Source organism: Oryzias latipes, chromosome 7 (genome assembly GCF_053564925.1).
Source record: "Oryzias latipes strain Hd-rR chromosome 7, Olatipes_Hd-rR_3.1".
Taxonomy (NCBI): Eukaryota; Metazoa; Chordata; class Actinopteri; order Beloniformes; family Adrianichthyidae; genus Oryzias; species Oryzias latipes.
Genome location: NC_136243.1, coordinates 28,356,788 through 28,384,617, shown reverse-complemented (window position 1 = coordinate 28,384,617; position 27,830 = coordinate 28,356,788). Strand labels below are relative to the sequence as shown.

At 37.1% G+C, this 27,830-nt stretch overlaps 2 protein-coding genes across 5 annotated transcripts in view; both read left to right on the top strand.

Moving 5' to 3' along the window:
• The first annotated feature begins 9 nt into the window (after positions 1-9).
• On the top strand, positions 10-1,484 carry LOC101167286 (transcription factor HES-2-like). The gene is made up of 4 exons (XM_023956485.2): positions 10-217; positions 297-392; positions 503-590; positions 692-1,484. The coding sequence occupies exons 1-4, from the start codon at positions 128-130 to the stop codon at positions 1,015-1,017; spliced, it is 600 nt and encodes a 199-aa protein (XP_023812253.1). The 5' UTR covers positions 10-127; the 3' UTR covers positions 1,018-1,484.
• Positions 1,485-1,778: 294 nt separating this feature from the next.
• Positions 1,779-27,830, top strand: part of acot7 (acyl-CoA thioesterase 7) — a 47,760-nt gene continuing 21,708 nt past the window's right edge. Inside the window, exons 1-7 of one of the 4 annotated variants that reach the window (XM_004070356.5) lie at positions 1,779-2,114; positions 7,387-7,504; positions 8,842-8,998; positions 17,933-18,024; positions 18,820-18,934; positions 19,624-19,638; positions 19,809-19,895. In XM_004070356.5, coding sequence (XP_004070404.1) covers positions 2,065-2,114; positions 7,387-7,504; positions 8,842-8,998; positions 17,933-18,024; positions 18,820-18,934; positions 19,624-19,638; positions 19,809-19,895 — 634 coding nt within the window. In that variant the 5' untranslated portion in view covers positions 1,779-2,064. Of the gene's footprint in view, positions 2,115-5,488; positions 5,725-7,386; positions 7,505-8,841; positions 8,999-17,932; positions 18,025-18,819; positions 18,935-19,623; positions 19,639-19,808; positions 19,896-27,830 lie in introns of those variants that run through there. The other 3 variants (XM_011476894.4, XM_078949515.1, XM_011476895.4) reach the window with 3 other exon arrangements.

Sequence of the window (27,830 nt, the reverse complement as noted above, 5' to 3'; positions counted from 1 at the left end):
GGGCGTACCCGTGACGCACGGAAACCGACGCCACTGATCTGGATATATACGGCCGATTTGAACCGTTAGAGCCACTCGTATCATCTTCAGCTTCGAGCACCCACGTGGCAAAACGATCAAACTGAAAATGTCTCCGAATATGTCCTATAAAGCTCTTCCTTCGTTTACGCAGAGGCTTACTGTTGCCAAAAGAAAAGAGGCCATTGAGCTCCGAAAGGTAAGCAACGTGACTGCATTTTGTGGCGTCTATAGATTTTACAGATGTTTTACAACTAAACTCTCGATGTTCTTTTCAGACAATGAAACCCCTGATGGAAAAGAGAAGGCGCGCCCGCATTAATGACAGCCTTAACCTCTTGAAGAACCTCATCCTTCCTCTTACCGGAAAAGATGTGAGTATTTTCAATATTTTCATGTATTTGTTAATCTTTTTTTATTTTTAATGAATTCTATTGAAATAATTTCATAGACTCAATCTAAACATGTTCTTTTTTGCCTTCAGAAAACCAGGTACTCCAAACTGGAGAAAGCAGACATCTTGGAAATGACTGTGAGGTTCCTGCGTGACATTCCTCTCGTTAACACAAAAAGTAAGCCACAATTAAACCAACTTTTTAGAGCAAGTTCAAAAACTACTGCAGCAAACGCACAATTATTTAACAATAGAACTAATGTTCAATTGCCATTTCAGATCCAGCGCACAGTTACGGAGAGGGTTACAAAGCCTGCCTGCAGCGCGTCTCCGCCGTGCTTCCCCAAATCAAACTGAATCAGGAGGCCTTCGGTCAGGTTAATGACTTCGTCCAGAAGTCTATGCCTGCGGTTGTCACCCCAACCTGCTTAAACTGCTGCGCCCAAAGGTCCACGACTTTTCCAGAGATTCACCAGAGGCTTCAGAGACTCAAATCCAGCTTCAACAGCAGACTGGAGAGCCCGCCGCGCAACAGCGCAGCTGCAGGTCCAATTCGGGTGCAGCTCAGCGCGCAGCCTCTTGGGTCTGTGTGGAGACCTTGGTAGATCTCTGCAGGGAATTCTGTCAAATTAATGCGTTTGAAAAAGTAACTTTGCTCACTTGCAAAGTGCTTCGTCGCATTACTTCCGCTGATAAAATATTTAATTGTTCCTTCAGTCGTTCTGGTTAAGTATTATATACTTAGGTTTTGCGCACGAGTCTATTGTCCTGTATAAGATGACAAACGCGGACGGTCGTATTTTTTGGTAACTCTGCATGTATGTATACGTTAAATATTCAGTTCTATATTTGGGCTGAGTGATAAGGGGCCGTTAAAACAGCCCTGTAAGACCCCAGGGGTCAATGTGTGTAAAAATTTGCACAGTCTGTCCAGCGTTTGTGCAAATGAGCTGTAGACATTACATGTCTTTTATTTTGTATCTCTGTTGGGATTACCTTTATGTTTGCATTTTGTGGCAAATATTGTATATGAGATGTATGTACAAAAATAAAAACTACGATGTCGTGGTTACTTGAAGTGTCGTTTGTTTGCACTTCACAGACACAAAATTCCATTTTATTTCAACAATTGTTTCGATGCCTACATGTATATATTCTTCAAAAAAACATGGGATTCTAAAAAGTAAATTGACAAGCTCAAACAGATAACTCACTGTAAAAATATGATATGAAAGGCAAATTGCGATAAAACGAAAAACAGTTCAAATTGGAGCTAAAATAAATAAAGTTTTGAAAAAAAAATATTGTCTATAGATGTCATCAAATCAAATGTTTTTAGCGTTCACGTGGTCTCTGCTGCCCTCCTGTGGCAATTATAGATATTACACATTGACATGTGTTTGGTTTCTGATTAATTAACCTCTTGAAAGAAACATTGCACAGAGCAAGCGAGTCTTTTTTAATTCAGACCCAAGACATGAACGTTACATACACGATTACTGCGCTAAATCGAAGTAGTCTCTGCTCGGGATAAGTCCCGTTCCATCCGTTTCCTCACCACACGGTTTGCCAGAGCAGCAGGCAGCCCGGTGGCGGAGCGGATTCCGTTTTCCTTCGCTTCACGCGGGAATCTCGCTGCGCTTCTCAGAACCATGTGGGCCCCGCAGCTCCACAAAGGGTTATCCCCCCTTCAGTTGTGCAGGTAAGATGTTTGGGACGAAACGAAACGCTGATGTTGTTCGAGAATAACGCAGCGACCGGCGAGGCTATGGCGTGCCCTGACTGGATCATGATAATCCTCTATAATCTCTTACTGAGGATGCGTTTTAACATTCACCAGTACAGATGCACTTTGCTGAAGTATCTTTTCTTTTTTCGTTTTTAATAATGTGTACTTTTCTCAAGATATCATGATACCGGATGTTTCGCGATTGTGGGATGACGTAAGCAGCGCTGTCAATGCGCAATGGGGCGACCTTCACGAGGAAAACCGGTTAATCTGCTAAAGACGAGCGCGGCTGCAATAATAATTTATCTAAATAAGTTTGATTCCCCAGCACAGCCTGGAATGATAAATCATTCATTTGTCAGACCCGTCGCTTGCCTGGTTCTTGTTTATTTATTTTATCGTGCAAATACTACAGCCAAAGGGTAATAACTATATACGTATGATTCAAAGGTATTGTTAATGATTGATCTGAAATCCAGGAATAATATTCCACGGTATTTAAACTGCATTTCCCAGAAGCATTAGCAATAATAGTTCTTTAGTTTGCCTGTAGGGGGAGCTGGCTGACCCTTCTATAGCTGCCTCCATTAACTTTGTGTCATTCAAAGTAGAGCAATTCTCAATAGACAACTTGTTCTGAACTGTCATCTTTTGGTATTGAATTTGAAATTGCAAATAGCATTTCCAAAATGCATGACAAAAATTGTACATTGCAGAATAGGTTTTCAATTGGTAACCAAAACTCATAACAATTTAAAATGCAGTTGATTTTGCTTCATATAAATTTCTATTTGTTAAAATTGTCTTATTGAATTGTAATTTTTCATATTGAAATCTAAATTGCAAAATGTATTTTTATATTGCAAGTCTGAATTGCATATTGAAATGTCTTTTGCAAAGTGCATTATCAAATTGCAAACTGAAACGTCAATTGAGAGAATCTGTTCTCATCTCTATTTTTTTGGTAAATTATCTAAATATCAATAATTGGTTCACAGGAATGCACAAATTTTTAAAGTTTTTCAAGTTCCTATCATTATTTAAGTAGCAAGCTGCAATGTAATTCATGTAATTTAATGTAATTCTACAGGTAATTAAAGTCACGTTTCTTATCTTTCTTGGGTACATCTTTTAGATTAAGTCTTTGAATCCTTAAAACAGATTAAACAGGTTAAAAAGAATTAACAGGTAGTACAATTATTTATTTTTCTGTCTTTTTGGAATAACTGTTAACCACATCTTTGTGTTTTTTTTTCCCTTTATTTTTCTTACAAAAGATGATGCAAACTTTAACCCCTTGACATCTGCATTGCTTCCCAGCTATTAAATAAAGTTTTTTTTAAGTAGATGCTATATTAAAGAGCCTATGCTATTCTTAAGCCTCTTATAGTAAACCATATCCATGTACATCATAATTTATTACCTTTGGCACACAAAAGAACAAAATGTTTTAAACATTTGTTATTTTCTTGAGTTCTTTTCCAACCCGGATGTAAGACGAATTGATCTATGAGGTACCGCCTTTCGCTCCGTGTGGTTGCCGCCTATTTGATGACGTCATCCAAAAGTCAGCCTCTGCAGCTCGTCTGCTTCTCGCCCACGAAAACAAACCACGTCCATTGAGCATTTAAAGGAAAGCGTTTTTGCTGATCACCACTAACTCTATGGAGAAAGTGTGTGTGTGTGTGTTAGCCTGGGGGCGGTGCTGGCAGCGCAGACTCGTCCTGGAAGGGGCTGTCCTCACTTATCTACGTCATAATGTGAGAACCCGCTGGTTTTCATGGGTTGGGAGGGGCTGGTGTTTAGAGCAAAGGCTTTTAAGGGAATACTCAGAAATGTGTGAACGTATCAAAATACTGCTTTGGGGTTTCTTTTTGTGTGGAATGAAGATGATAATACACTTAAAAGCTACAAAAATTTGATTTTGCATGGTAAAGGCCCTTAAAGGTAAGTTTGGAGCAGAACTGGTGTGACGCATATTTGCATTAGTCAAGGGGTCAAATTATCATTTATTTTTAATCACAATAATTTTTTACACCTTTCTGATAAATAAGAACTACTTGCATTTATATTGGCCAAATTGAAATACCCCCAACTTTGGAGTCAGTAACAAGGACAAGTTGCCTTTTTGTTCATGTTCATAGATATTGTCATAGTTTGTGCTCATCTTCTAGGTTTTGTTTCTCCTCAAGTGAAGGTGACATTTTTCAATAGTTTATGGTTTTGTCAATCTGAGTCAAATCATTTTAATTTTCAAACCTTTTGTCACATAATGTTTATGCTTGTCATGTTTTATTTGAGAGGTAATTTTTTTAAACGTTTATTGAACAAAATTTCTGTTAGAAAAGCTGAACAGTAACTGACTGGCAACTTAGGTTGCCAGTCAGTTAGTCAGACACCAAAGCATAATCCATTCCAATGGAAGGGGCAACAAAAGAGTCTTTCATACATTTTTGTATTTACTTTTAAGACGTTGTCGTTAAGGACCACAGTTTATAAAGGGAACTGCTACAGTTTTATTAATATTTTTTCATAGAGGAATAGAGGAAGGACGAATGCAAAATGGGAATTTCCATCTTCTGACTGGAGAAAACAAAGTAAAAATATATATATATATTTTTGCTTGGATCAGGATATACAACATCAAACAAAGTGAAGTGTTATAGTTTATACTTTTTTTATACTTATTCTTTTTTTAATTACAAACTAAAATTATTTTCCTAACACCAAACTGAAGGCAAAAGTAGGAACACTTTGGATTCCTACATAAGAAACACTAAATTCAACATACCGTACATAAATACTGGGATATAGTTAGAGGCTGGATTATTCCACCTAAAGATGGGTGTGTAATCAACTAATCCCCTAAAAATCTGAGAATCTTATTTAAAAATATTTTCTATCCCTGGAAGTCCATCACCTGACTCACAAATGCATTTAAGATCCAAAAAATTAGAGATTAAAAACACTTTCCAATGGAAAGCTTGCATCGCATCATTCTAACCTCTACCACACCTTAAGAAACAAAGGCTCTTACTTCAAGAGAAAGGAGATGAGTCATTTCTAAAGCTCTTCCCGCTCCTGAAAAACTGATGTGAAAAATCTTTAAACAAACAACCATGCAAGAAGCCTATTCTTACGGCATCCTAGTCATGTTGTTTAGTCTTTGCTCATTTTTTTCTTTGCTTTTGGCCCATATAACAATTCTTTAGTCCCAAAGCGTTGGCACATCTGTGTTAAATCTGTCTGGCTCACATTGTTTCTTAGCCAATAGGAGGTCCTTTTGTTCATCAGGTCTCTCAAGTTTGTCTGGTCATGACTCGTGGGGCGTGTGATAAAATGCCTCACTCGTGATAACACAGAGGTTTAAAAATGAATACCTCACAAAAGAATGCTGTTAGAAAACAAAGGTATGAATCAGGAAGTGTTTACAGATGCTTTCTTTTGAGGAAGTAATCAGCAGATTAAGATTTAAGCGGGTAAGAACAGCAGTCGTGGCAGATATACGGAGGCAAGTCATCATGGACGTCGGGAAGAGGGCTGAGGCTGGACTCCAGCAGAACTACCAGTATAAAATAATAAGGTAATCTGTATGTTGACACAGACGTTATTAGTACTTTTGTTTATACTGTCTGGCTGTGGCTATTTATCTTTTGGTTAATAGATTAGTCTTGAAGTTAGTCTAATTTTGTTGCTTTTTGAGTTCCTGCTTTAATTGTTCACAAATTGTTACCAGTAAAAGTTCTCGTTTTGCCATTTTCCTCTCAGTTTATTGAGTTTGTCTTTGTCAGATCTTTGTTTCCCCTTGTCACCTTTTATGCCTCTTTTATTCTGTTTATTTTATTTTATCTACTTTTTGCTATTTAGCCCCCTTCTTTTGAGTTGCTTTAATGAAATTAGTTATTTTTCCATCCGTCTCATGCATGTGGGTTGACTGAATAACAGCAGTTTCTTGTCAAATGATCCACTACCTTTTTTTAGTCGCCTATGGTGTTGTTTTGTGAACCTCTTCCATGGTTGACTCCATACATACTCGTGTGTACATACATGTTCTGAATCGAGTAATTAAGTCAGACGTTTTATGGAGCACACTTTTGTGGTTTGTTGTTGGTTTTTAGGACGTGAAGCCGATAAATTGTAAGGTATAAAACTAGTTTTAAATAGAAGTGGAAGAATTGCTCAGAACTGCAGGGCATAATAACACAGTTCAATGTCACAGATAAACACACAACTGAGATTATGAATCGTGCTCGCTCATATGAATGTGTCTCTGCTTGAAGCTGTATCACAAAAGACTCTCAGTTTAAGTTTTTGAATTTATAATGTTCACATTAAACTAAGAAGAAGAAATTATATTTGGGTGTGAGGCTCAGAGAAACTGTTCTGAGTGGGTCACGTTCGGGGATTGGTTAGAGCTTGTCAGGGCATCTTCTGCACCTGCATACCAGCAACCACAGAAAAAAGGAAACTATAGACTGAGAAGGGCATGGAAGGAAGTTAGTTAGAGCCGTAAGTCAGAGGTTAGTGCCAGGTTTTGGAGAGAATGGTAATATTCTTGAGGATGTGGCCCTATGTGGACAGAGAGTTGTCCCAGTTTTTGTCCATGACTCAGATCTCTGGTATATGTTTTCATGCTTAAAGTGACATGGAAGCTGAAATCAGGAGACTTTAGATGAGGAAACTCTGTGAGTTTCAGTAAATGAGTTTCATCTCTCGCTGAAATCCAAGTAGGAAGTTGTTCATTTGTTTCCGACATGTGTTCTTTAATTGTTTGTCTTGTCTGTCCTGTTCTCTGAAACTCCAACTGGTTACAGCAGGTCATCATCCTTTCTGACTTCCTCCTGGAGCTTCTTCCTACTTTTCCATCCCTTCAATATAACGTGTTGATTACTTATGGATGTCATGATCATACAAATGAGGAGAATCTGGTTTTATTTGAATTATTGGGATTTAATTGGATTATAATCTCATAATTAATAAATTAGTGTTTCTTTAAAAATAAAAGCCACCTTGTTCAGACTTTTTACACCAATTCCTCAAGTTCATCTGTTGTCAAACTGTAAATGGCATAGCGTACACTAACCTCAAACTTGCCATTAAAAGAGACAGGAAGATTGATCGTGGAAGTCTTGGGAATCTTTTTTAGACCAACAACCTACTGCTTTCATAAGCAAAATGAACCTCTGTACGCATAGAATGGATCGATGACATCCAGAAATCTAAGCACTGAATCTTTTTAATGCAGGATTATGCGTCCAGATGACGCCAACATCATGGGCAACGTCCACGGTGGCATCATTCTTAAAATGATCGAGGAAGCTGGATGCATCGTCAGCACCCGCCACTGCAACACACAGGATGGGGTAAGAAACCGTCACGTTCAACCCAACTGTTAGGCACACAGTTGAGTACATTTTTAAAAAAAAGACTTAGCCTCCTTTAATATCCCCAAAGCACTGCATTTGTAGAAGGGTTGGCTTTCTCACATATGTCGTGCACAGGATCTCACATAAGTGTTTCCCGTTGGTGATCTGGTCTATAATGTCACAATAGACTGAGAAATATGAAACACTCCCCTACCTTCTTCCCTATACGTGCATGCACACTAGAGGTGTGCATCTTTCCCTCTCAAATGATTCATCTTGATACACGGTCCATGAGTCAATATATAAAAGAACTAAAACAACTAACTTTGTGGTGATACCTTACAGTCCAATTCTTTTATTGATACAGTCTAGATACATTGTTCATTTGGTGTTGAAAACTCCAAATGAAAAGAACTTTTAAACAGAGAAACTCTTTTAATTTCTTAGTGGCTCTTTTTATTTTAAGCAACAAAACAAAATGTCCTTAACAAAACATCTTCAAACCTGCATTTTGGGTCTTTCAGACTGTTTTTTCTTTCTGGTTAAAAAGTGTGTCATGTTAATTTATTCAGGAATTGTTGGCAGTGCTGTGAATTGGGTTATCGTATGTGGTTCACCTTCAGTAAATGGTAATTGAACTGCTGGGATAGAAGCAAGCTTACACGTATTTGCTTGCATCACGTTTACATAACAAGACAGTAGAGAGCACAACAGGAAGACCAACTGACAAAGTTGGCCAGAAACTTATTATTTACTTCCTGATCGAATTTATGCCTTTTTACCAACAAAATATTGTTCATATCTGTGGTTTCGGTCGATCAGTTTTACGATACGTATCGGTATCTTTTACATCCTTAATGCACACACATGTAGAAAGGCTCCAGAGTGTCCATTTCATCTTGGTATCTCTGTGTCACTTTAGTCAATCAACGCAGTTGTGATGACTGTAATAAATCCTAAATTCTTTAATGTGTCTTTTTGCATAACTTTAGCATATATGCTGACTCAGCCTTCAGGAAATTGGAAAACAACTGCAGGTTTGGAAAATATGGTTCCCAAATAAAAATTACTCATTTTGTTTGTAAGATAATAATTATTAGTTAACAAGTGGCATAGTTCTACTGAGATGTATGAAGAATGTACAAAGATAATTGCTTTGTGACTGATTAGTGTCAATCCGGAGAGCTTGGATGCTGCTTTTCTGTTATTTGTCAACATTGCAGGGTGTTTCTAAAAGGGAAGCAAAGTCAATCCACAGTTTTTCATTTTTGAAGCATGTTTGACTTCACCTTCATGTTGCTTATGTTAGTGCATTTTCTGTTTGACTGTCACAGGACCGCTGTTTAGCCCTGCTGGTTCGGGTGGAAAAGACAGAATTCCTGTCCCCCGTCTTCATTGGTGAAGTCGTCCACATTACTGCTGAGATTACTTACACCTCCAAACACTCACTGGAGGTTCAGGTCATCGTCATGGCTGAGAACATCCTTACAGGTGACAAATTCTAAGATTTATATTTACATGTTAAAGTCAGTTAACCCTTTAACACTGGAGGTGTTGGCAAAAGCAAAATTACACACACTCCGTAATTCTTCAACCTTTTATGCAATTAATGGACTCAAAGCAAAAAACAGCAGATTTATGTCAATTGCATAAACACTTAACTGTTGTTAAGGCTGATTTTTTTTTCAGCTTCAGAATCTGTTGGATTACGTTAATTGCTTAAAAGATCAAAGAATTGCTGTAATTGAAAGTATGTCAACACTGGAGCTAAAGCTCTGGTGTTAAAGGGTTAAGGTATTACTAAAATGCAATGTTTAACTGATAGAATTTCCCTGAAGGCAGAGTTTTAAATTTAAAAAAAAAAAATGCATTTGGTAAGGCTAATTCTGTTTCAAGAATGCCCGTTACAAACCCAAACTGTTGGATATGCGTAGCTGGAAACTGTACAGTTTAACCAGATATTCTGAACAAAGTCAATGGCCCTTCCCAGTGGCACCAAACAGTGTGGAGCAAACGTTTCAGGGTATCTTTCTTCCCCACTTCACCAAACATGAACAAGCATGCATGACTAAAGTTTGAATATATTAGTCTATTGGAGTAATGTTGAGAAAGTCATTCACAGATTTTCAAAAAGCAAAACAAAACCAAAAAACTTCAATGTGGTAATCTGAAGTTCAGCCAATAGAGGGCAGTGCTTTACATGCAATCACCTTTTAAAGGCACCAAATTTAAAAATATCAGGTGGCGCTGTTTCTAAAGTCCTCCTTTCCAGTAAATTTTTGTATACTTTTTGCACCTAATGCACTTGAATATGTGTGCATGGAAAACTTCCTCTTGTGCACACAGAGACTGCATTAGGTATGCAACTTTTTATATCTGAACTTTTAAATATCAAATGCTCAGAGTCATGAACAATCTTCATTTGCAATAATTTCATTGGTTTCAAAAAGTCTGGTGTATTTCCATTAAAATCTGAGTAACATGCATATCAATCTATGAATTGTAAAATAACTTTTCCAACAATTTATAAAAAAAAACATGAAAATGTTTTCTCCATGAGCTTATTTAGAAAATAGGTAAAGTTTCTTCTGAAGAAGTTTAACTTTTGTTGTTTATTCTACTGCAATGAGTGGGGTGACAGACACAGGACAAGAAAGACAACAGGAGTGAAACGGAAAAAAGAGAGTAAGAGTACATAAAAAACCCAAAAGAAGGATGAAAAAGGAGGTGTAGGAAAAAAAGAAGTATCCCCTAGACAGCTGTTGCCCTAGCAACAGGCTTCTACTGGTTGGCTGCCTCGTTGCTGGGCTGGGAGCAGGTTGATAGAGGCGGATGCAGAGATGTGAGGTGACAGGTGGCGATCAGTGTGTTCATACATGCAGGCATCAGCATGGACAATCCTCTAAGGCCTTGTCAGAAAGGACCCTGAAGAGAGAGGAGCAGTAAACGGAGATCATGGAGTGTTTACATTCAAGGTATGGAGCTGAATTCCAATAAAAAACACAGAAATAGGACTTTTTAACACAATTATATGTTGTAAGACCAACAATAAACCTTGAGCACTTTTCAGATGATTGTTTCCCACAATACTTTGCACAACTAAAAATGTTTCAAATCCAACACAGTTTCTTCCGCTATTGAAAAGATTGGCACAGCAAATATAAAATGCTAGCATATATTTTCGTTCAGCTTCATTAATAAGTACATAGCACAATAAATAGAGCTCTATGAATAAAAGCATTTGCATCTAAAAATTGTCTGGCACATTTATTTTCCTACATGATACATTTGAATCAGCCACGACCCAGAACACATTCTTTTTTAACGTATATTTTCTCATTTACAGAATAGGACAGATAATTCTATTTTGATTCCAATTGATATGACGGCTTTTTTCTTTAATGTGTAGATGAGAGTTTTTTTTTAAAACAGCTTAAATACTTCTAGTCTTAACTTACATTGTGTCAAAGTAAACATGACATTTTTTGAGCTGTATTTTGTTTATCTGACTTTGGTAAAAAAAAGAAAAAGAAAAACAACAGCAGTTATTCTTCATACTAAATTCAGTACTTAAAATATGAAGATAATGTAAGTTGAATTCAAAAATCCATCATGAATTAGATTTCTTATCCTAAAATTCACATATGAGAGAAGGACATGTTGGCATCAGAAAAACAGACATTGCCATTACACCATTATTTCCAACATTTGGATTTGTCTGGGCACTGACCAAAAGTGTCTTTTTTGTGCTTGTATAGGCACAAAATGAGTAAACAGCTTTGATGCGTGGGTTCAGTGTCAGGACAGTGTAGGAGTAATGTAGATGAGGAGTTTTTAAATCTGTGCATAGAGAGGATGAAGAGGTGAGATCCTCTGGGATCATTTTTTGCATCGGAGGTCCCATGGGGCTGTTTGAGCCAAACACAACACCTGTAAGCGGTTTTATTTGCAATAGAACTTAGACCATTTACAAACAATGTTATTTTAAATTAATATTAATAATAAAATGATTACTTCAGTTTGTTAAAGGAGAAATGTTAAAGGAAAAAATACATAAAAAACAGATTTAAAAAAGTGAAAGATGAAAAAAGTGAAGATTTAAAAGTGAAATACAAGAGTAAGTGACCTAAAATCAAAAAACAAAAAACAAAACAACAGTTTTTGTAATATTGTCTAAAAGATCATTGAATTCAACATCAACTTAGTCTTTACAAACGTAAATTAAAAAAAAAAAAATTCTGTTTGTTTGCATTTACTGCAAACAAATGCAAATGCATGTTTGCACTGAACTGCTGCATTTTATGTAGGCACGTGTGTTTTTAGCAGTGTTTGGCCCTTTAAAAGGTTCCTGCAGGGCCGAGGGGGAAGAGAAGATAACGGGAGCAGACATTATTTGCTTCTGTCATGTTGGCTTAGCGTCAGGCCTCACACACTGTGGCCCAGCCAGATGAAGACTCCGAGTGGATGTACCTGCATGCATGCTCCAAATCAGGAGATGCATGTTGTGGACACACTAACACGCAGGCTCAAACAGCATGCACAGGGAGCCAAGTATACTGACACTCAGAATGCAGTTGCAGCTCTCCAGAGAGCAAGATTCAGATGCTCTTGTAAAAATATTTGTTGCACTGACACAGCTTTGGAAACATTTCTCTCCAACATTTCTTTCCATGAAGATGAATTGCTTGAGGAGAAACACTTTAAAAGTGCATTGCAGTTTTAAAGCAGTTTATTATTATTAGATGTAGTAGCTGAAGACTTGAATTTGTGCATTCATAAGGAAAGAAGCGCGTTTAAAGTCAAATAATTTAGTACCCTTATTGTTGCGCCTTGTATATGACATACATGATCTGCGTCTCTTCACATTTATGTTTATTTTGTGTGTGTGTGCTGGGGGAGGAGGCTAAGCATCCAGGTTCCACAGTCAGTCAGGCAGCATCTCGTCAGGCAGGCCTCAGTCACAGACCCCCAGGGTAAGGCTGCCTACTGTGGGCATGAGCCGTGATGATTGTCCCCGCTGGGGGTTTGCACATGCGTACTAACATCCAAATGCAAGCTCACAGTCAGACTTGAACGTGCCACGGCACACAGAGATTTGTACGTGGCCATGTTGCTACAGAAATGTCTTAAAATACACTTTCTTGTCCGGAACGCAATGTTCCAAATATCTTTTAGAGGAAACCTTGTTATCAGAATCATGCAAAGTCACACTTAATGAAAGATCACACAGATAAATCAATGTCCTTGTGCTACAGCAAAAATGCGCCACATTTTCCTAAACGTGGTGTTACATTTCATCTACATTTAAGCGACTATTTATACACAAATTGAAGGTTGTCAGCAGACAGACCAATACAAATTCAGGATATGACAGAGAGCAGTGCACTGTGGGTTGAAGCTTGAAATACTGTATGTATGTCAGTGCCTATCATGATCCTGCAAGTTGTGTAAACACACAGGCTGAGAGTATGATGAGTGAAAATGTGTCGTTTAAGGCTTTACTAGCTGAATAAAGTGCGCCGATCTTTTGCTTTGTTAAATTCTACAGTCATTGGTTTTACATTAAGAAAGATTAGAATCCATAGAATTAGCGTTCGATGTTAAATTGGAATGTGGAGTCTAGAATAGATTGCGGAATAATAGATATGCTACACATAAAATAACATAAGATTTTTTTCTTAAAGCTGCTCAGATGAGTTTGCAACAGATAGCACATAAGAGGCTTGAAACTTTCATCATATATCTCTTAAGTGCCCTGAGATTAATTTGTTTTGAGTTATTCATGCTAAGTTCTTACAAAGCTTGGGTTAATCGAGTCCAACAAGGCAAAATTGGTCTGGAGTGTGTCAGTGTTGGACAACATTGTGTAAAGGCAGGGCTCAATTTAATTCTAAGTGTCTTAAAAACTCTTTAGGAACGTAAAATATACAACTATGTTCAACAGTGTTTTGGAAAATCCCTCTGTCCTTCTGCTGGCTCTGTTAAATCTCGTCCTTTCAGGCTGTAACATATCCCAGCAGGCCTCGGTATATTTAAAAGTTAGAATGAGCCTTGGCTTAACGTAATGGAAAATCTGTGGTTTTGATCACAGAGACTATAAGCACAGAGAATGATCTCTGCTCTGTCTCCAAGGCTGGAACACACTATTCTGGATGGAGAAAATAAAAAAAAGGTCTTTTCTTTTCTGCAGAAACGATAGTATTTTTTACCCTGTGAGTGACGAAGGCTCTTTGGGTTACAGGGCCTATACAGTACCATGCAAAAATTTATTGAGTGTTTAGCGTAGTTACTACGCCGTAGTATAATGTTCATTCCTCACAAAAAAGGAACCCCAAAGTGGTATTTTGATCTGTTCACGCATTTCTGAGTATTCCTCTAAAAACAGGCGCTCTGAGCACCAGCCCCTCCCAACCCACAGAAATGAGCGCAGACCAGTGAGAACAGCCCCTTCCAGGAAGAGTCTGTGCTGCCAGCACCACCTCCAGGCTAACACTTTTTCCGCAGCAAAAATGCTTTCCCTTTATATGCACAATATGCTCATCCATCTTTGCAAAAGTTTAGATGTTGTTTGTTTTTGTCAGCTAGACACAGATAAGCTGCTGACTCTAGGTTGACGTCATGAAATGGGGGGCACCCACAAGGAGAAAGATGGTTCAGAAAGGTTTTCTTACTTCCAGGTTGGAAAAGAACTCAGGAAAATAATTAATCTTTAATTAAAAAACAATGTCCCTTTGTGTGCCGGGGTTATATGGATATTTTTTTTTACCTAAAAAAGGCTTAAGAATAGCATAGGCCTTTTTAGACTGTTGCACAAGACTGACCCAAAGCTTTTTTTAAAAAAAAAAAAAAAGACATTTAGGTGGTATGAGGTCATTATCATTCTTCAAATTGTTGATTTAAAGACAAATGTCGGAGGTCTCACTCACCCAGCGGTCTTTTGATTTTGTTTATGTCGCTTTTGGCCTAAATAAAAAAGAACTGTGTTGTTTTCTTGAACATACGTAGTTTCCTTAGAACAGCAGGAGTTTATTAGAAATTCACCGTCTGAGTTACAGGCAGACTGTTGAGGCGGAATAAACCCTCCACCAATTTCCATGGTCCATCTGTGTTTACTCTCTCTCCCACTAGCTCACAGCCCCTCACAACCCCAACATAGAATTACTGGTGCAACAAAAATGTCGAGCGATATCGGAGCTATCCAGCCGACAGATGAGGAAAACAAAGACGAACATGGATCATCTACTTGCAGGCGACTGCAAGTAGATGCATCAGAATGGAGCGGAGCATGGAGCTTGTAGTTTGATGATTGTAGAAGCTCCGTCACTGCTACAAGCTTTTTCCAACGGCATGTTTTCATCTGCTCCTGATTTACAATAATTTGAATAAAGAAATAATTGGAAATGCAATTTTAAGTTTGATTTTCTTTATATAGATTCTACATCATGAGAAAAATGCTACAAGAACATGTTAAAACAAAAACAAGAACATCATTTCCATTGAAGTGGGTAAACATGTACTTGGAAACAACTTTCCTGTAAAATCCCAAATATCAAACCAAAAAGTTTTCTACATTTTTTAGAATCATATGTAGCATGGTATCCGTATGTCGTGTTGCCAAAGTATATTTGTGTAGAAGCTCGGTCAATCAAAATCTTTTCATTTGGCCTTTTTCCAGTGTATTTTTAGCAGTTCTTGAATTATAATGCTTTAGCCAAAAACACTTTTTATGCTGATCTGCAAAATAGTGTGTTTAGAAAACTGAGTTCTCCTTTATCATGTCCATCTGCCTGTTTAGTTACATTAATTGCAAAACCTTGTTTAGTTTTTCATTGTGGCTGTGATGGCTTCATTTGAAAGTCCATAAACACAGTCATTTTGTCAAGCTCTGAGAACAAGTGTAAACATTTGAAAGAGCAGACTTTGGGGTCTTGCAGTCTTGATGGACAGATAAAGACAAAGTCTTCCATTAAATAATTCATTAATCCCATCTCATTGATGCAGCTGTCCTTCCAAACAAAAACAAATGAATCAGAGTGTGCAAGCTTCATGTAATAGAGATGTTCAATCAAGACCTGCAAAAAACATTTTTATTAAAAAAACAATAAAAAAAGGTTGTAGGCCTAAAGCTAATCAATGATGAGACACATGACGCACAACTCAGCAGAAAATGTCTGCCAAGTTCAGTTTCATCATGTTTTTTGTCCTTATTCCAAGGAGTTTCAGAAAGGGCTCCACAGACATCAGACCTTAAAACAGACTGATAGAAATAATGACATTCATCCTTTTTATATGTTCATTTGAATTATGAAATTTAGAGACATTTTTAACTTTTTTATTGCATTTATTTTCCCTTTTATAATGTTTGTTTAGTTAGCTCCTTTTAATTTATGGTGTGATATAGTAGTTGGTTGGTTTTTCTGCAATTCCACTATTATTTTGGTCCTAAAAGGTAATTTCAAATTGCAGGATTGATGAGAAAGATGGTGAAGGGTTCAATAGGGAACAACAATGCAATTTTAAAGACCCACTCTGAGGAAAATCATTTTTTTGTGTTTTTTTAACATGTTCTTATGACATTTTTCTTACGATGGAGGACATATATAAAGAAAATTAAGCTTTAAATGGTCTTTTTGAGTATTTCTTGATTCAAATCACTGTGAATCAGGAGCAGATGAAAACATGCTGTTGGAAAAGCTTGTAAGTGTGACATAGACTACTAGGATAGGACACAAGCTCCCTGCTCTGCTCCATTCTGATGCATCCACTTGACAAATAGATCCATGTATGGCTTTGTTTTCCTCGTCTGAGCTGGAGTCTGGCTCAAAACTGTGCGGCTGGATCGCTCCAATATTACTTGCTATTTTTGTTGCACCGTAACAGATGCATGATGGGGAAGGGGGCGGGTTCACTCTACACCAACACTTCTTTCCACAACTCAGATGGGAATTTCTAACAAACTACTGCTGTTCTGCAGAAACTATGTACTAAAAAAGGAGACAAATTTTCAAATTTTTGGCTAAAAACGGCATCATCATCATTTCATACACCACTGGGAACGCTTTTACAGCAGATCAAAAAATAATTGGAGTGAGACTAATATTTTCAAACCCTGACACGGCTTTCCTTAATTACTCAGTTGTTTCAGATTCAATGTCAGTTCTCTCACTCAACTCTAAGCAGAAAAGGTCACTGGTCAGACTTGGACTTTTTCCTTAGCCAATTCATTCCCATGCTTTTTTCTTTTTTGCATTCATCTCCTGTGCTCTGCAGGTCATTTAAAGGGTCCTTCAGTGCCTAATAATAGACTCGAGACCTGATCTTTGGTTAGGTTTAGAAGATGTAGAAATGCCTCCTTTTTAACTCTGGGTGACTTCCTGGTTACTGGAAAAGACGGGAGTCAAGGGGAACAGGAGGAGGAGAAGAGAAGTGTGGTCGGCATGGCAACAGTTCTTGGCTGCTTGCACAGTTTTAACTCTGGTGTAAAATGCAAATGTTGTTTCCCAGGAATAGCCTGCCATAAGCCACTGGTACCACTCTATTCTTCTAAACGTCACCCATGGTCATGTGCGATGTTTATCTCTGCCTACAGCTGTTCACAGTGTGAGCTTTAAAGGCACAATTCTCTACCTTCATTTGCATGTCTGTAGGAGGGATCTTTTTTCTAAGGTTACTGACATTGTAAATGCATATTTAAAATATTTTAAAAAAGGCAAAGCAATTCATTCTTTGTGCAGTAGATAGTTAAAGTCAAACAATCAAGACAAATCAGACCAATAAAAAGCTATGACAGATTTCCATTCCACTCACTGTCCGTGCAGTGTTCTTGAATCTGTGTCCCTCCTGTGTGCCATAACACCACCTTCTCAAAATAGCCTGTCTCCTTCTGTTAGCAAATTAAATAAAAAAAGTGTTGGCAGACTAGAACAGTTATCACTATGACAACCTTGCTGCCTGATTTGCTATGAGATGTGATTTCCATGAGTTTTACCTTCTGATCCTAACTTTCTGCTTAGAGGTTGAACTGTAAAACCTTTCATGTGCCCAACATAAATAGCTGTGCAGATTTGATGAAGGTGGTGCTATTTAACTGTTTTAAAAATGCAAAGGTTTCACAGGTTATGAATTATTCAAAACTTCACTCACTGTGTTTTGTGACCATTAGTTTGTGCTCTGAAAAGAGGAGAACAAATGCCTTTATACAAATTCTTTATTTATTTTCTGCTTCTTTGTTTGCAGCAAAAAGATGTTTTATGTGCAAGAAAAGAAAATTAGCACCTCAAAGCTTGGTTGTTACCCCCTCATTTTATCTTCTAAACAAAGCTTCTGTTGTGACAGCTTTTTCATAAAGGTGTTTTTCACTGTCAAAGATATTTGCTATTGTCTACATTTTTTGACGCAAAGACTTTAATTTGATTGTTGGTGCAGGTGGTAAAAAGTTGGCCAGCAAAGCAGCGTTGTGGTACGTTCCATGTTCCCTGCAGAACGTCAACAAGATCATGGAGGTGCCTTCTATACAGGTGAATAAACATACAAAAGAAATACATTTAATAAAATGATGAAAAGTCTGTTTATATATCTTTGCTTTGGGCCTCACCATCCTAATTAAGATGACATGCTCAAGCGAATGAAAGTGTATGAACCTAAAGGACTGAGTGAATTTAAAGTGAAGATAAAATCAGATGTTTTACATCCATGATGAGACTCTAAGCCATTTTTTAAAATCAATTGTGGCAAAAACAGAAGAGCTCTCTGTAGATGGGATTTTTCAATGCTGAAGCTGTAAACTTGAGAGTTTGTGTGGAATACAACATAAAAAAACTTCAGAAACTAAAGCCAGGCTGAAAATTAAAAAAAATCCAAGACAACAAGGCAAAATGTTTTCATGATCTCTCAGCAAACTGGGCCTATAACATCGTAACTGAGGGCTGACTTGAGTGAAAATAAAATAAAAGCTTCACAAAGGAAAGTTTAAGCATTAAATCACAAAAGTTGTGACAGGGTGTCTGCATTTGTCAGGAAAGTGATGAGAACATTGTTCTTGGGCTTCAAAGAAACTGAATCTGCAGAAATGGGATCTCAAGAACCACATCTGGTCTAGGAACCATCAAAGCCTTAGTTATGTGAACCATCCATCTGCTGTTTATAATGAATCCTCAGATGCTAACAAGAAAGATCTGAAACTTTTGGCTCTTGCATATGGAAATTCAGTTTTTTTGCATATAAACAACTGCATTGTGTATTTTTCTTCTAGTTTGTTTAATATGGAAAATAGGAACTCTGATAGCCTCTTAATGGGAGGGTTGTGTTTACAGTACGTGAGTGCAGAGCAGAAGGAGGAGGGCAGGAAGCGCTACGAAGCCCAGAAAATTGAGAGGATGGAGACCAAAGCAAGAGTCGAAGAAGTGATGCCTCCTCTTCCAAATTCAGGTAATGTCTTACCAGAAAGTGACAATTGAAACTGCTCTTAATTACTGCTAATGCTAACAGTGGAGGGCCTGAGTATTAATTGATTTAGTTAATTCAATTTCAAAATATAAGTTCATATTTCTGAAAACTTTTTTGTTGATTTTGAATAGCTATTTCCACATAAGAATTGATATAATACAAACAATGGTAAAAGTAAAATTCTCAATTCTTACACAAACATTTAAAAACATTTCTGTAAAAGAAAAATAATGGATTTGATAAATGGATTTGACAAAATATCTCATTTTGATTTTGTATTTTTTAACCCAACCCATCAACCCACTGAGCTTATAAAAGTGTGTTTTTTTGTGTTTGTACTGTCAAGAGTTTTACTTGTTTTGCTGTTTTGTGGCAAAGGTCTAAACAGACATCTCCTGTAGCATGTTTTTAATTCTGTAACATGTAAATGGCTATTTTAAATATTAATATCACGCTTTTACTTAGTTAATGTTGCTAAATGATGAAACAACATCACAAACGAGGAATCTCTGATCCTTTCAGAAATGAATCTACTGTTTGTGACATCATTCAATGAAAATGTGAAACTTTATTGTTTATAATAAAAATAAACTTTACCTCTTTTTTGCACTTAAGTGGCTTTTGCTTAATTGTTATTTTACTTCTAATTTTGTTGCCTTGGCTAACCACAGAGGATGCAACTAAAGGTATGTAAGATGCATTTGCAGGAGGCATATGAATATACTGCACTGTATAGATTTTGTTTGGTTGATTTTCTCTTAATATATGGAAATAACTTTAGATGAGCTTGATTAAGAATACAGCTTGAATATGTTTTTTTTTTTAAATCCCCAAAAATTATGTGTTTGTCCTACAGAACCCCATACAGTTGGCTTCAGCCAGTCCAGTCTGATCCATTTGGTGGGCCCTTTGGACTGCATACTTCATGACTATGTCCATGGAGGTGGGTTATTCTTTTTTTATTGCATTTAAAGAAAGCTATAACATTATAATTATGAATTATAGTGTTAGCTTTACTTTTGTTTCTGAGAAATCTCATTGTTTTATAATGTGTGGGAGCGCTCACGTACCCAAACACACTAATCCCCTGAGGGCAGACCATCCCTGGATGGAGCTCAGGGCTTTTATTTTACCTGCACTTGGGATTCAGGAACATCGCAAGAAAGCACATATTTATCAAAGCAAATATTAAAACTTTTTATGATCAAAAACAGAGCAAATCAAGTTATTCTAAGCAAGAGCGCAAAATAATATGTTTTCAGAGGTGAAACTAAACAGAAAAATACATATTTAGCAAAAACTGGAATTACTAAACAAATGTTTTATAAAATAAGGTGATTGGAAAATCCTCATGAAGACCAAATGGAAAAAATCTAGTCTGATCCTAGAATGTAATGTAACAAATTTTACTCCTACTTATAACTGAGCCATCTGAGAACATTTATTTCAAAACTCTGTGTTTCTATTTTCAATATCTTTCATTTATGCATTGTTTTTCATTAAATTAGAGGCCATGAGTAAAGGAAAACTATTTTTAGCAACTTAAGAAGAAGCTGAAGCCCAATTCTCCACAGCTTCAGTGAAGCGAGGAAATCCTGTAAAGTTGAGAATGACATAGACAAAAACAAAGAACAGAAGGACAACGATTTGCAACAGAGGTAAAAGTGGGCAAAGGCATTAAAACAGGAGGCAACGCATTAAAAATGCGAGTGCATAATGCACGTGTACAATTAAGAATATATGCGCTGTTCCAACCACAACACTCAAGAGGTTTTTTCATTTTGTGCACGTTTTAAATAACCTTTTTATACCAATCGTACATTTTTTTTTTAAATGAACTTGTTTTCTTTGGGTTGTGGTGTGGAGTGCAGGGAAAGGATAAAACACAATCATTCATACATTTTGTGCATTTGCTGCATTGCACACGGGATGATGAGGATTTGCAAAATGAGTAGAGAGGTGCACGACAGTGCACGTTTGCAGATCTTAGGGCATGTTTGTCTATGAAATCAAGATAAAACAAGTTCTTGGGAAAGTAGGGAGGACCCTCTAAAACTCACGCTATGACAACATATAAAAACGCTTAAATGCAAAAGAAACCAATGACTACCAAACTACCAATGTGGAATAGGAGTTTTTCTAAAATCAGCAAAATTCTGAAAACCTTTTAAAATAAATGTGAGCACATTTAAGATAAATGTTAAGAAAGAAATAAGCAACAATTGTGTATAAATTCTATCTATCAAAATATTATAAAATTATAAAAAAAAGAGAGGAATATGATGGATTTTGAACAAATCCAGAAGCTGTTTTTACTTACCACATCGTGAGGACGAGGCAAAGAGAAAGTTGTTGACTGACACAGGGACAGTAAAAGGAGACTGCACAAGATGGCAGGAGAAGAACAAGAGGGAGCAGGGAGCCACAGATAAGTGCAGCGCTTGTCATGATTGTCTTTTTCAATTTTGCTAGCTTGCTGAGAAATCTGTCCAATAAAAAAAAAAAAAAGTGGGACAAGTGTGCAGGTCATTCTGAAAACACATACACATAGGTTTTTGACTCTTTAATGCCATTGCTCATTAGGAGCCTTTCCCTCTCGTTTAATGCTGTTGCTGCTTTCGCTACACTTACTCTGTTAACAAACCTGAGTCGGGTTTGGTAAGGTCAACTGGGTGTTTGTTCTCTTTCTTTTTCACTGGACGTGTTCAACGTAAGGCTGAACACGCTCAACGTAAACACAGAAATTGAATTTTTCTTTCTTGCGTGGACATTATGCTGCCTATTTCCTGCCTAAATCAGCAGTTCTTTAGAAATTCGTCTCTAAATTGTGGGCGGAGAAAGGCCGCCCACACTTCACATCATGTCTCTGTTTACATGCTCTCTTGCTAGCTTACAGCCCCTCACAACCCAACCTACATTACCAGTGCAACAAAAATGGAGAGCAATATTGGAGCTATCAAGCCGTACAGTTTTGAGCCAGATACCAGCTCAGATGATGAAACAAAGACGGACATGAATTATTGTCTACAAGTGAATTCATCAGAATGGAGAGGAGTAGGGAGCGTATGGCCTACCAATTGTACATTCTACATTGCAGCTACAGCCTTTTTCAGACAGCATTTTTTTGTCTGCTACTAATTTATAACGATTTGAATAAAGAAATACTCACAAAAGCAGATTAAAACTTAATTATTTGAATATATGTCCTCCATCATGAGTAAAATATTTATTCTGTTATTATGATTTGCGTTTCAAGATAAAATGTCTAGGTTCTTGGTCCCATTTTTGGTAAATAAATGGGTCCCAAAAGTGTGACTTATATAGGTTTTATTCTTCTTTACCATGCTTTTTTTTTTTTTTGCTTCTGTGGCTTATATTCTGGAGTGACTTTTAGTGCAGAAAATTTTTTAATACTATAATACACTTCAGGCAACACCCTGCAAGTTGATACGTTTTTAAAGAATTTTAAATAAATTTCAATTGATTTTCTTCCACTTTTTTTTAAAAACACTTAATTACAACTTCATGTCATGAAAATTTCATTATTTTCTTTTTTTAAAAACCCTCATGTTTTGTTAAAAATGATGCAAAGTATCTGAGCATCTTAGAAAAAAGGGCTCATTGGTTTCTTTAATCCCAGTAGGAACCTTCAGAACACAGGTTGCACAAAATATGGAAAAACTTTCATGTTTTAATGTCCTGTACTTAAAAATCTGGTCAAAAGTACTGTAAAACTATTGCCCTCACCTTAATTTAAAAAAAAAAAAAGTTGCTTTATTTTGTCAAGTTTTGATATGGAAAAAAAATACTTGTGAAGTGCAGTTTTCTTGAGGCCCTTTTGAAACTGCATGTGTTTTACATGCATGTAATGAAGAGGAATTACTAAAGAGCCTGATTACAGACTGTCTTTCATTTTGATGCACTTCGCTTTGATCTGTCGGTGATTATATGAAATCAATTGTCTTAGAAGGAGTCTAATGTCTACTGAATTGTTAGACATATATGTGTAGTTTAGTTTTTTTTTTTTTTGATGGAGTCTTCTTTTATATGATTATGTTTTTTTTATTTGTCCTGATAATTACTGGTAAAATATTAGGAAGAACCCATGATTCAAACCACATTTTTTGGAAGGAAATGCTATCATTCTATATTTCCATTGTTTGAACCATCTCTTAGAAGCCACTGAGACTACCTAATGAAATAAAAACCGTGTAAATGTTTATCATTTACAGAACAAACCCACATGCAGAGTTGTTGATAAACTGCCTTTGATGCACCAAAGCTTACTTGGAAGGCTAAACTGTAAAAAATGTAAGGATTTTTTTTTCAATAGCAGTCAATAGCAGTAGATTTAGGAAACAGAAGCAGTTTCCATAGTGACTGCTCATTAGGAGGCAGTTTGAGCCATTTGATGCTGTCCATGATTAAAGCACTTGTTGGGGAGGGAATGAGCGGGATTGAACAAGAGAGAAGTTGTCAATGGGGCAGCCGGTGGTAAGAGTGGCAGAAAGAGGGAAGCAATGAAGATGGATAGAGGAAGTTTGCAAAAATGATTAGAAAGGCAGTCATGCTTCAGTCATATTGACAGTTTTTGGTCTGTACTGGTTCGATTTAAAAAGTCTTCACGGAAGAGGGTCAACAAGACAAGTGTAGAAGACCCCTTCATTATACTCACGCCTGTAGTCCATGAACCGCTTTGTGCACAAATCAACACAAGTCGTTGGATAATAAAGGAATTTTCTCCCATGGCAAACTTGGCTCCACTGGAAACGTGTCCAATCATATTTTTTCTCTGTTTGGAGTGAGCTGTCTTTCCTCTTCTTGCACACCACTGATGAGTTGAGTTCCCACCATGCAGCAAAGGGATAGTCAAAGTGCTATGTCATCCTGTAAATGTGTAATGTCAGGCCCAGGGCTGTCTTGGCCCAGCCTGTCCTCATTCGCAGTTTCACATTGAGGATCACTTCAACCTTCTACATTGACTGCACAAGAAGGAAATTTAACAGGAGCTGCAATGACACTTCTCATCATGGTGAATAAAAAACCTTTATGCATGGTTTTCTTGAACAAAATGTTATTTGTTCACTTTACTTTGTTACCAATATAGAATAAAAATCCACCCTGAGCAAAATCAAGAACTTTAACCAAAGCCAGTGAAAATAAAGATGCAACAAATGACTTTTTGCTTAAATTTGAATCCAAACCTGATGCATGTGTATTCTCAGGCTCATGAAACTTTACAAATGTCAGTTGAAAGTTTATCACTCTAACGTAATGCAGCACTTTCTTTTAGTTTCATCATCTTGGTGAGTTCAGAATCCATCTGCACAGTGGTGCACATGCTGAAACATGACCACTCTCTTTAAATATATCAGCAACCTTGCAGTGCTTTGCACCCAGGGGACATTTTTAATCTTAAGTGAGATCCAAACAATTTTCACAACATAATAGAGTTCAAGAACAAAAAAAAGTGGTTTTGTAAAATACCTCACAACAGCCTAATATAATATAGGGATGTACAAAACCAAAGTTTATGGGTTATGTGATAAGATGACAGGTAATTTGATCTCAAAATATATTTATTTAAATATATATTTACAAGTGTGTACATTCTAATTGAAAAATGATATACCGGTGTATTTTATGGGAACTTTATCAACAGTTTTTTTAAATAACCCCAAAGTAGCAACATGTTTAATTATTTTGCCGACTTTTTTTATAAATGTTTTATCTGGCAGCAGGCAACATTTTCTCCTTACACTCCCACACATTTGGCTGCCTTAAACAGTCACCGTGCAGCTGCTAGAAACCTCTGGGAGCAAAATTAGCCTCCAGCCACAGCACTTATTGATTTTCTCTAACATGAAAGATACATAATGCATTTCAAATAGAACAACTGGGAGAACTAAACTGTTTTGCAGAGGGTCTGACTGTCGTTAAATGAGCATGTACTAAACAAGCACACACATCATGCTCACAGACTGCCTCAGAGATCAGAAGCAGATGTCATCCTCTCATTTCTACCATCTCTATCCCACCCACTTCATACAAGATGTCCCACTTTCTGTGAGAAATCAGAAAACAACTGCTTTTTACTGATGACATTGGCTGCCAAGACCGTGTTTGGCACGAGAGTAGATTTGTCAGCATTTCTATTTCCTACTTTGTGAACTCTTCTCCATGAGGGAGGCAATTGATTTTCCATATTCATTGTAGTGTAGATTAAATGCAGGTTTTGCATGAGTGTTCCATAACATTCTAAAAAGGGATTGCTCAAAGACAAAAATAATTTTCTTTACTTCAAAACAAATTTTAGTCAAAACAATCTTTGATTTAAAGAAGGAAAAAGGTAAAGATCCTTTATATTTATTTTGATGTGAAAATTTTGTCATCAATCTTTACAAATAGTGAAGGTAATTTAACATACGCAGGAAGCTACAAAAACAATTCAACAACAAATATTACAGAATACTTTAATTTTTAAGCTGCAGAGACTTTTTTCTGCACCAATAATGATACTGAATGAACTACTATGGATGTTAATGTGAACAAAATTTGCAAAATCTTTGGCTTTTGACATTCATTTAGTCTTTCTAATCCTGTTTTAATATTATATTTGTTCAGTCTCTAAATTTTAGTGTGTAGCATCCCTAAGTTTTAGGGTGTATTCAGACTGGATACATTTGGTTCACCTTAAGTAAACCAGAGTTCTGATAATCCGGAATAAATTTTCAGCCCTGGTCCAGGACCAGGGTCCACTCTCAGACCAATCTTTCGAGGTGGTCTTGGTTAGTTTCAAATAGGACTGAGCTTCGGTTCGCTATGAGGTTTCCTCAGTCTTAACACAATCTGGCCACTGTGGCGGGCCATCAGATGGTGTAAACAGAGTAGGAAAGAAGCAACCGATGAGCTGCAGACAAATGTAAAGCAACAAATATTGTTTGCACTGAAATTAAAAAAGAAAGTTGCATACAATACTGAAACATAACATTTTGTTGGGGAAAAATGTTTACAGTAATCTGCAAGAGTGGATTTGTACATGTGTTGACCTCAAAATGTTAATGCAAAGAAGTGAACTAGTGTGATGGACTGTGTTTTGAACAGTTGCAGCAGGAGTTTGCCAAGTGTTAGTCAGCTTAAAGTCTATTCAGTTGTTCATATTGGCAGGCAGGTGATAAGGTTGGATGAGATTAATGAGCCCAAGTGAGAAGCTAATGTCGTGAACGTCACCAGTCCACTTGTAATTTGTCTTAAGGTGGGCAGTTTTTAGATTGCCATGGAAAATCCATTACTGTCTGCTTATAATAATCTCATCTATATTACAGAGCATCTCAGACCTGGCAAAGAATCATTTCATTTAGTGGCACATTTGGCTTTAAAGAAAAGATTTACAGTATTCCCCTCGTATTCGTGGGTCTCTCTGGTCCCTAACCAGCGCGAATATGCGAATAAAGAGAACTGCCCCCCCACCCTCTTCAGTGGCCAAAGAATGTCTGACAGGATCGTTACTCATCAAAAACACTTCTGAAACATTTCTGCTGCTTTGTAAAACATTTATTAAATAACATTAGAATATTGCTCAACATAAAGAGTTGTTTATTTTAATTTTGAGAAATAAACTACTAGAGCGTACTTTATGAAGCACATTAGGACAGTCATTCTGTTAAAACCAGAGGCCCGTGTTTCCTTCTTCATCAGTTAAGTGTGAGAGGTGAGATCTGAGCATCGGGCACGGCACGTCAGTACGCCAGGAGCGTGTTTTGAGAGTCTCTTCTTCAAGAAGAGGCCGGTTTTCATACATCATTCATTCATTTGGAACCAAAGAAGGCAGATAACCAGTAGCAGTTTATTGTGAAAGCTCAGATGATGTTGACGAGGAACCAGTGAAGTCAGTCTCAGAAATCCTCATAAGGATGAATCTTCCGTGGTAAACAGGGATAGATGAGGAGCTTCTTTGGGCTGAGTGGTGGTGAGAATGAAATCCAACAATCAATCCAAAGGAATAATCCAAACACAAAAACCAGAACACTTCTAAATCCACAGGTAAACTTTAGTTGTGCATTTCAAAAAGCAAAAACATTATTATGAGCTCAGTTAATTCCAATTGTTGTTATCCAAGTTATTCCAAACAGATCATTGTCATCCAGTGCAGTTCAGATCATTTCAATATGCCCAAATTGTTCTAACATTATTTTAAAAAGAGCCTTTATAAGAGACCAACAAATTCCTTCAAATGATCCATCCATCCATCCATCCATCCATCCATCCATCCATCCATCCATCCATCCATCCATCCATCCATCCATCCATCCATCCATCCATCCATCCATCCATCCATCCATCCATCCATCCATCCATCCATCCATCCATCCATCCATCCATCCATCACCCTACCATTGACTATATAAGAGAATAGGACTGAGTGACCCCTCACCCTTGCATTCCAAACAGGAAGTACCCGCTGGTTCCAAGAAGCCATTATTCTATAGACTTCTTTTGAGGAACAAGCAGCTATTACTCTATAATTGTCATTATATTTGTCAGAATAACCATTGTTGCTATGCAACATCTTTTAACATGTTATTGCAAATCCTATTTTTTTCATGATATTTTTTCTTTATTGCAAGTTATTCAAGTTATAAACTTGCCAATCAGATGCCTCAATGAAAGCATGTAGTGCCTGCTGGTCCCCACCTTGAACATTTGAAAAGTTTGATTGACAGATTCTCCCAAACCCACTTTACGTGGAAGTAATGTTGACTTCCAACAAGGTCACTCCTGATTGGCAACAGTAATTATCATAGAAACATTGACTCAGACCGAGTCTAACCAATCACTGACGTCTGCCTCCAAGTGTCGGCGTCCGCGCAGTGAAAAA

Bases quoted from the DNA above. Each gene is read 5' to 3' on its own strand.
- LOC101167286 (XM_023956485.2), top strand. From the start codon at position 128: ATGTCTCCGAATATGTCCTATAAAGCTCTTCCTTCGTTTACGCAGAGG. The intron at 393-502 runs GTGAGTATTTTC...TTTTGCCTTCAG, and splicing joins TTCCTCTTACCGGAAAAGAT to AAAACCAGGTACTCCAAACT. The intron at 591-691 runs GTAAGCCACAAT...TTGCCATTTCAG, and splicing joins TCCTCTCGTTAACACAAAAA to ATCCAGCGCACAGTTACGGA.